General features: G+C 52.3%; 1 protein-coding gene across 1 annotated transcript in view; it reads left to right on the top strand.

Moving 5' to 3' along the window:
• CLTCL1 (clathrin heavy chain like 1) overlaps positions 1–9,266 on the top strand; it is a 141,502-nt gene that overhangs the window by 126,611 nt on the left and 5,625 nt on the right. The window contains 5 exon segments of the mRNA XM_012812677.2: positions 231–398; positions 698–847; positions 4,125–4,256; positions 7,519–7,629; positions 8,074–8,244. Coding sequence (XP_012668131.1) covers positions 231–398; positions 698–847; positions 4,125–4,256; positions 7,519–7,629; positions 8,074–8,244 — 732 coding nt within the window.

Raw genomic sequence — 9,266 nt, 5'->3', positions numbered from 1 at the left:
AAAGAGGAGGCTGTAGGCATAGTGAGGAGCACTGTTTCCCAGAAAGCAGCAACTGAGCCAGCAGGCTGCATGGCCAGTGCTGTGGTCTGTGCACACAGGCATATCCTTTGCATAGACAGTGGCGTCATTGGCAGTTGCCAGCAGGGTTCCTGTGGCACAGGCATTGGCTGCGGGGCGGCTGTGGTAGGTGTGCAATTCCTCTGTCCCACGTGTGGCTGTTGGCCCTCCAGGACCAGGGCTATTTTGAGGAGCTAATCTCGCTGCTGGAGGCAGCCCTCGGCCTGGAGCGAGCCCACCTGGGCATGTTCACAGAGCTAGCCATCCTGTACTCCAAGTTCAAGCCGCAGAAGATGTCGGAGCACCTGGAGCTCTTCTGGTCTCGCATCAACATCCCCAAGGTCCTACACCCTCCTCACGGCCTGTCTGCCCTGTGCGAGCATGTGTGTGCATGCGTGTGCATATGAGCATGTGCACACATGTGCATGTGTGTGCATGCGTGTGCATGTGTGCGTGCATGTGCGAGCGTGTTGTTTATGCATGCGTGTGAGCATGTGTACGTGTGTGTACATGCGTGTGTGCATGTGTGCGTGCATGTGTGAGTGTGTCATGTATGCATGCGTGTGAGCATGTGTGCGTGTGTACGTGTGTGTGCATGTGTGTGCACACATGCAGCACAGGCTGACCTAGCTCCCTGCAGGTGCTGAGAGCTGCAGAGCAGGCCCACCTCTGGGCAGAGCTGGTATTCCACTATGACAAGTACGAGGAGTATGACCAGGCTGTGCTCACCATCATCACCCACCCCACTGAGGCCTGGAGAGAAGGTCAGTTCAAGGACCTCGTCACCAATGTAAGAGGGGGTGCAGCACTCTCCCCGCTGCTCCCTCATGGCCAGGCCTCCTGGGCTTGTCTTTGGTTCTGTCAACCCAGACTCCCAACCCCATACTCAGTCCATTTCCGTTCCCTGTTATATATTTTTTTCTCATTTCGTAAACTGACATTTTTCCTCCATGTGTCAGAGCACCTGAGACACAGTAAACTTGTACCGTGGTGGGCAGGCAAGCCCAGGGCTGTGGCCTTGGGGCCTCCCTCATCCCCAGAGTGGTGTCCCTCCTGCTGCCGCTCGGGGCCAAGCCAGGACCCCAGACTTCTGGGGCAGCAGCCAGACTGTCAGGTGGTGTCAGGTTCGGGTGTGAGCACCGAGAAGCCTGTTACGTTGCATTCTGGTCCCTGTGAGTGTCTAGTCTTGGGGCCCTCCTCTCCCCAGCCCTGCATGCGTCTTAGGTGAAGGGGCTGGAATTCTCTAGTCTTAGTCCCCAGTCTCTTTGCACCAAATGTCTTAGTTTTGTGCCCTTGACCTTGGGTAAATAATCATCCAAAACTCTCTTCCCTTTTGCTCTCTGCCAAGGAAAGGCAGCATTGTTGCTATTTCCGTCCTCTCACACTCAGACCAGGAACAGGGACGACCCAGAAGCCCCTCATGGCAGGGAGCAGAGCCTCTCATGCTTCCCCCACATGCAGCTGCTGAGGGTGGGCATGGGTGGGCCAGGTGAGGTTGTAGCCTCTGCTCTCCCTAAGAACTGTGTGCCCAAGGGACATGCATGCAGGCTTCTTGGTGGAGGACACCTGTGTCCTCGGCGTGGTGGCACATGAGGAGTCTGAGTTGGGACCTCAGACTGTTGGTAGATCACATCACCACAGCCCGACATGTGTGACTGGTCCCAGGTAGATACGTCCAGGTGTTGGGAAATCCAGACTTGATCACCCCTGATGGACTTTTCCTTATTCTCATTTCTCTGAGAGAAGGGTGCACTTTAAATCTGCTGTGCTGTGGTTGAAGTGGCAGCGTGGCAATGCTTTGCTTCTTAGTGGCACGCCACAGCAGGACAGCTGAGACACACTGGCTCAAGTTCTTCACACAATGTACCATGTCTCTGCTGCTGTGTGGAGACAGCCCGTCAGCGCAGATGTGAGGGGCAGGAAGGCGTGAGCTCATGCAGTGGCCCAGGAGGGGAGGGCCAGCCACTCTGTGTTCTGGGCATGCAGCAGGTGCTTCTGAGTCTGCTTGGCCCTGGGCCAGGGACTGACAGGCCAGGCACAGCCCTGCTGGCTCAGCGTGGAATCCCAGATCAGCCATCTGCTGTTTCTGCCACTATGGGCTACAGGTGTCAGTGCCATGAACCTCAGTTTTCCCACTGATAAGACGGACATACCATTTCCTTCCTACCCAGTGATGGGCAGTGGGTGCCTGGCATCAGGGGGTGCCGCTATCAGCTGGTACAGTGCCATTGTCAGGAGCCCGGGAACTGGAGCTCAGAGGACACCAGCTGGTCATCCTGAAGTTCTTGACAAAATCTTTGAGTCTTAGTTTCCTCTCCTACAAAACAGGAATGTGGCCATCCTCTGGGCTTGACTGAGTCGATGTGCCCTGTGTGCTCATCATGGGCACAGCAATGACTGTCCGTGCCGACTGCACTGGTGGGCACAGCCCTGCTCACGTCTAGACAGTGGCTCGTGTCCTCACACCACACTGTCTGCCACACAGCTCCAGAGGGCACTGCAGAGGCCAGTCCCCCAGACAGGACAGCACATGCTCCAGAGGGCCTGCTGCTGTGTCCTGGGTGACAAGGGGCCCAGACCCAGCAGCTTAGCCCACAAAGGACATGTCCATTGCAGGCCTCGGCACTGGACTGAGATGTGAGGTGCCTTAAACTGTCCACGGGAGAGACACGGCTTTCCAGTCGTGCTGCCTGAACTAGTTTAAGGTTTGAGGCTGCAGCATCCCAGCGCAGCTCTGCTGACACCCACACTGTGCTCACGAGCCTCCGTGAAACAGGCTTGTCCTAGGACTGGGTTCTTCTCATTACACAGAAACCTGAGGAGCCATGCGGTTGGCAGGGGAGGCCAGTAGGGCTCAGAGGAGGTGACTCGACACAGAGGGGAACTTGAGCTCCTCAGCACTGTGTCACATCCCAACACCCATCTGCTTATATATATATAACATACTCAGCTGAGACACCCCTGGTCTGGCCCTGCTGCTGAGTAAGAGGCCAGGCCAGAGGGTGGCAGGCAGCAGGGCTCCTGTGTGAGCATATCCACAGCAGCCAGGGCTGGCTGCTGCCACAGGTGAAGCTTTGTGATAGGGCCGGGTCATCGCTCTGCATCCTTGTAGCCCCTCTGGGTCAGAATCTGTGGTGACAGTGAGTACTGTAGCCTTCTAGGGGAAGAGGAGGAAGAAGCTGGCGTTGTCAGCAACTCAGAGGGTGGTGATGATGCTGTGTTCACTTGTGGTCTGCGGACCCCAACGGGCCCCACATTGCTGCCCAGTCCCCAGAACTTTGCATTGCTGGAGGCTCTGTGGTGCCCAGCTCCTGTCCCCATGGTGGCTCCAGCACCAGCTGTGCCACACACACAGCCCTAGAACCCTATACACTTGTAGACACGTTCACTACTCCTGGCTGGGCTCATGCTCTTCCAGATGGTAGGAATTGCCTTGCTCCTTGGAATAGTAGAACTGTGTGCAGGCCCTAGGCATTGGTGCCACAGGAAGCCACCCAGTGACGTTGCCCAACAAGAGAGTGATGACCAATGGGGTAAGTGCCAAGAGACATGGCGGCCTGGCTGGAACCTGAAACCCAAGAGGACAGGCATGGGGTCTGCCCCGAGTGTCCTGCCCTCTCCGCAGGAACCTGCTCAGCCTGGGCAAGCTGTCCAGGCTCACTTAGAGTCTGAGTGCCTCAGGCCCCCTGGCTCAGAAGCACTGGGACTATGAGGGGTGTGTTGCCCACCTGCTCACAGCTCCGACTGACCTTTCCAGGGAGGGCAGAGGAATCTTGCTGCTTGAATGAAAACACATCTTGCTGTTTGATTTTCCTGCTGTGGTTTGTTCTGGCCGATTACACTCATTCACTCAGCAGATACTGGTGGTGTCACCCCATCCCAGGTACTGGCACAGGTGCTCGCCTGAGGCAGGAGACAAGGCCCCACCTTGTGAGAGAAGCACCAGTGCTGAGGAGATGCTGCAGCGAGTGGGGCTGGCACTCAGGGCAGTGTCCGGCCTCACTGGGAAGGGGCCATGGGGCATCAGGAGATGGGGCAGGGACTGACCAGCCGTTTTCTCATCCCAGGTTGCCAATGTCGAGCTGTGTTACAGAGCCCTGCAGTTCTATCTGGATTACAAGCCTCTGCTCATCAATGACCTGCTGCAGGCACTGTCTCCCCGGCTGGACCACACCCGCACAGTCAGGTTCTTCTCAGAGGTGAATCACCCAAAACCCCAAGCCCAGAAGAGGGAGTGCCAGGCTCACTCTGCCATGGTGATCATAGTGGCACCTTCAGAAATGGTTCTTGAGATGACCCCTGGCCAATTTCAAAGTTTAACTTGCCAGACTGTTCAGGCATCAGATGCAGCAGCATCCCTTGTTTCGTCGCTTTGCTTCCCTGCACTGCTCAAATGCTGAGACTTCTACACATTGGAGATTCACAGCCACCCCGTGTGGAGCAAGTCTGCAGTGCTAACCTTCCAACAGCATGTGCTCACTTTGTGTCCGCCACAGCTTGGTAATTTGGGGCAGTTTTTCAGCCTTTTTCATTATTATTGTATCTGCTGTGCTCATCTGCGATCCGTGATCTTTGATGTTAATATTGTTTGGGGGTACCACAGACCACACCCATATAAGGCAGTGAACTTGGTTGACACATGTGCTGTCCCCTCCCTGTTCTCTGAGACACAGTATTGAAATTAAGCCAATCAGTAACCCAACAGTGACCTCCAAGGATTCAAGTGAAAGGAATCAAAAGCTAGAAATTGATGAGGCTTAGTAAGGAAGGAGGTTAGCCAAAGCCAGGCCTCCTGCACCAAGCAGCCAGGCTGTGAATGCAAAGCAAAAGTTCTTGAAGGAAATTAAAAATGATACTCCAGTGAACCAGTGAATGGTAAGAAAGCGAAATGGCCTTATTGCTGAGATGAAGAAGGTTTGAGTGGTCTGGACAGAAGATCAAACCAGTCAACGTTCCCTTAAGCCAAAGCCTAATCCAGAGCGAGGCTCCAAGTCTTCAATTCTGTGAAGGCTGAGAGAGGCGAGGAAGCTGCAGGAGGAAAGCTGGAAGCCGGCAGAGGTCAGTTCATAAAGTTAAGGGAAAGACGCCGTCTCCATAATATAGAAATGTGAGGTGAAGCAGTAGGTGCTGGTGGAGAAGCTGCGGCCAGTTCTGCAGAAGGTCCAGCTAAGATCATTGGTGAAGGTGGGTGTTCTAAACAGCAGATTTTCAACACAGATGAAACAGCCTTCCATAGGAAGAAGATGCCATCTGGGACTGTCATAGCCAGAAAGGAGAAATCAATGCCTGGTTTCCAAGCTTCAAAGTACAAGCTGACTCTCTTTCCGGGACAGGCTGGCTCTCTTGCTGGGGACTAATGCAGCTGGTGACTTTAAGCAGAAGCCAACAATCATTCTGAAAATCCTAGAGCCCTTCAGAATTATGCTAAATCTCCTCTGCCTGTGCTCTGGAAATGGGACAACAAAGCCTGGGTGATGACCCATCTATTTACAACATGGTTTACTGAATATTTTAAGCCCACTGTTAAGACCTACTGCTCAGAAAAAAAAGATTCCTGCTCATTGGCTGGTCACCCAAGAGCTCTGATGGAGAGGTACAAGGAGATGAATGTCATTCTCTGCTTGCTAACACCATACCCGTCCTGCAGTCCATGGATCAGAGTAATATCTATTCTCAAGTGTTGTTATTTAAGATACACATTTGGATCCAGGCAAAGGCCATTAAGAACATTCTCTTATATGAAGTGAAATAAGCCAGATGCAGGAAGACTAATATTGCATATTCTCATTCCTATGTAGAAGCTGAAAAAGGTGACTTCATGGAAGTAGGAGTAGAATGATGGGGCAGGAGAGAGGTGATGAAGAGAGGTTGATTAATGGGTAAAAAAACCCAGAACAAGTTCCAGTGTTGGTGGTACAGTAGGTTGACTACAGTTAACAATAATTTATTGTATATTTTTGAATAACTAGATGAAAAGATTTGAAATGTTCTCAACACAAAGAAATGATAAATGTTTGAGGCGATGAGCCATCTCAGTTACCCTTATTTGATCATTACGCATTACACACATGTATCAAAATATTGCATAGACCCAGTATGTGTAATTATTATGTCTCAAAAAATTCAAAATAATACATGCACCAATACATGAAGAGGAAAAACATATTTATGGTCCAATAGTAGAGGTCAAAATACCAAAATCAGCAAGTGGATTCTGGTGCTCCCAGATGATTCTGAGGGGTTCAAGACTCGAGCGGAGGAAGTAACAGCAGATGTGGTGGAAACTGAAGAATTAGAATTAAAAGTGGGAGCCTGGCTCAGCACCTATGGCTCAAGTGGCTAAGGTGCCAGCCATATACACCTAAGGTGGCAGGTTCGAATCCAGCCCGGGCCCGCCAAAAACAACAATGATGGCTACAACCAAAAAATAGCTGGGCATTGTGACGGGCGCCTGTGGTCCCAGCTACTTGGGAGGCTGAGGCAAGAAACTCGCTTGAGCCCAGGAGTTGGAGGTTGCTGTGAGCTGTGATGCCACGGCACTCTACCCAGGGGGATAGCTTGAGGCTCTGTCCTCCCCCCACCAAAAAAAAGTGGGAGCCAAATGACGGGGCTGAATTGCTATAGTCTCATGAGAAAACTTGAACAGGTGAGGAGTTGCTTCTCAGGGATGAGCAGAGAAAGTGGTTTCTTGATACGGAACTTACTGCCCCTGGAGATGCTGTGAGCCTTGTTGAAATGACATAGAATTTAGACTATTAAGTAAACTCTGTCGATGAACAGTGACAGGGCTTGAGCAGACTGATGCTGACTTTGAAGGAAGCTGTGTGGGTACAGTGCCATCCAACAGCATCGTATGGGACAGAGTGGTCCTTGATGAAAGGGAAACAAGCCAGCAGGCCCTCCTGCCTTAGTCTTAGGAATGGCCACCACAGCCACCACGTCCCTCAGCAACCTCTGTCTGATCCAGGAGCAGCCATCAAAGCCTCCACCAGCAGAACACCAGGGACCTCTGAAGGCTCAGGCGATGCTAGTATTCTTAGCAGTGAGTTATTTTTTAACTAAGGCATATACACCGGTTTTAGACGCACTGCTGTTGTATGTTTAATGGATCACAGTGTGCTGTAGACATGACTTGTATGTGCAGTGGGAGAACAAGGCATTTGTGACTTGCTTCATTGTGGTGGTCCAGAACAAAAAGCCCCAGATCTGAGGTGTGCCCCTACAGGTTTGCATCCACCCAAAATGTCTACAGGTGACACTAAAGTCTACCAAATGGCCCAGACCATCCTCTTAGGGAGTGTGGTGGGGCCTGTTGGTTCCAGGTGTCCAGAAGGTGCCCTGGCTCCTGCAGCTGGCCTATTCAAGAGGGTGTGCACACACTTGTCCACCTGCACCCTCACCAGTGTGTCCTGGAGCACCCCTGCCCAGTGTCCTGTGACACACTTCCCCCCAACCCATCAGGTAGGCCAGCTGCCCCTGGTGAAGCCTTATCTGCGGTCAGTCCAGAGCCACAACAACAAGAGTGTGAACGAGGTGCTCAACCACCTGCTGACAGAAGAGGAGGATTATCAGGTGGGTGTGGAGGAGGGAGCCTCATCACAGTCTGGTCCAGTCCCCGCAGGGCAGTGGGACCCTGCTGGGCTCTTTCCCCTGCACCAGCCAGCCTGTTCTCAAAACTGCCCTTGTCCAGGAAGGTGTGTACACCAGCAGATACGTGGAGGTGGTGGAGGTTGCAGTGACCCCTGGGGACCCCATGTGTCTGCTCACTGTGCAGGATGGTGTGTAGGCCCCTCGGGGCACCAGCAGATACACAGAGGTGGTGGAGGTTGCAGTGACCCCCAGAGACCCCATGTGTCTGCTCACTGCACAGGAGGGTGTATAGGCCCCTTGGGGCACCAGCGGATACACGGAGGTGGCTGAGGTTGCAGTGGCCTCTGGGGACCCCATGTGTCTGCTCACTGTGCAGGCAGCCCATGCCATGGTGTCTCATCCCTCATTGAAAGGTTTTATTCCCAGGGCTTAAGGGCATCTGTCGACGCCTATGACAACTTTGACCATATTGGCTTGGCTCAGCAGCTGGAGAAGCATGAGCTGATGGAATTCCGGCGCTTCGCAGCCAACCTGTATAAGGGCAGTAATCGGTGGGCCCAGAGTGTGGAGCTCTGCAAGAACGATCGTCTCTACAAGGTCAGTGGCCCTGAGCCCAGCTTCTTTCTGCCTGCCGCCTTGGTATGCTTTCTGATGTTTTGGACGGGGCTTTATCCTTCCTGCTTCTTTCTCAGGCCTGGCTCTGAGCTTCACCAGGAGATTCTCACGGAGGATGAGGGATTGATGTTAAGCAAGGAGCTTGTCTAGAATATGGGGTGAGAGTTTCAAGCCACCTAGAGGCCCTTAAAAATTGTCCTGACACAGAGTTGATTTTTTTTCTCAGAAGTTACATGTGAATTTCATTCTACCTATACACAGGATTCAGTTATTGACAGAAACCTTAATTCCTATCAAGATTTGGGGAATTTAGCTGGACGTGTGGCAGGCACCTGTAGTCCCAGCTACCTGGGAGGCTTAAGCAAGAGGATCCCTTGAGCCCAGGAGTTTGAGGCTGCAGTGAGCTATAATCACACCACAGCTCCCCAGCCTGAGTGAAAGAGTAAGGCCTTTGTCTCAAAAATTAAAAAATAAGGCACGGCACCTGTGGCTCAAGTAAGTAGGGCACCAGCCCCATATGCCGGAGGTGGCAGGTTCAAACCCAGCCAAAAACTGCAAAAAAATAAAATAAAAAATAAGGCCAGGCACGATGGCTCACACCTGTAATCCTAGCACTCTGGGAGTCTGAGGCAGGAGGATCACTTGAGCTCTGGAGTTTGAGACCAGCCTGAGCAAGAGCAAGACCTCATTTCTAGTAAAGATTGGAAAAATTAGCTGGGTGTTGTGGCAGGCACCTATAGTCCTAGCTGCTCAGGAGGCTGAGGCAGGATTACTTGAGCCCAAGCATTTGAGGTTGCTGTGAGCCATGACACCACAGCTCTCTAGTCAGGGCAACAGAATGAAACTGTCTCAAAAAGCAAGTAAATAATAAAAAATTTTTAAACTGTGCTTCAGGGCAGCACCTGTGGCTCAGTGAGTAGGGTGCCGGCCCCATATACCAAAGATAGTGGGTTCAAACCTGGCCCCAAGCAAACTGCAACAACAACAGCAAAAAAAAAAAAAAA

This window comes from Otolemur garnettii, unplaced genomic scaffold (assembly GCF_000181295.1).
Source record: "Otolemur garnettii isolate 467f Iridium unplaced genomic scaffold, OtoGar3 scaffold00218, whole genome shotgun sequence".
Taxonomy (NCBI): domain Eukaryota; kingdom Metazoa; phylum Chordata; class Mammalia; order Primates; family Galagidae; genus Otolemur; species Otolemur garnettii.
Note: the sequence above shows the minus strand (reverse complement) of the source record. Positions and strands in the feature narration are given on the sequence as shown.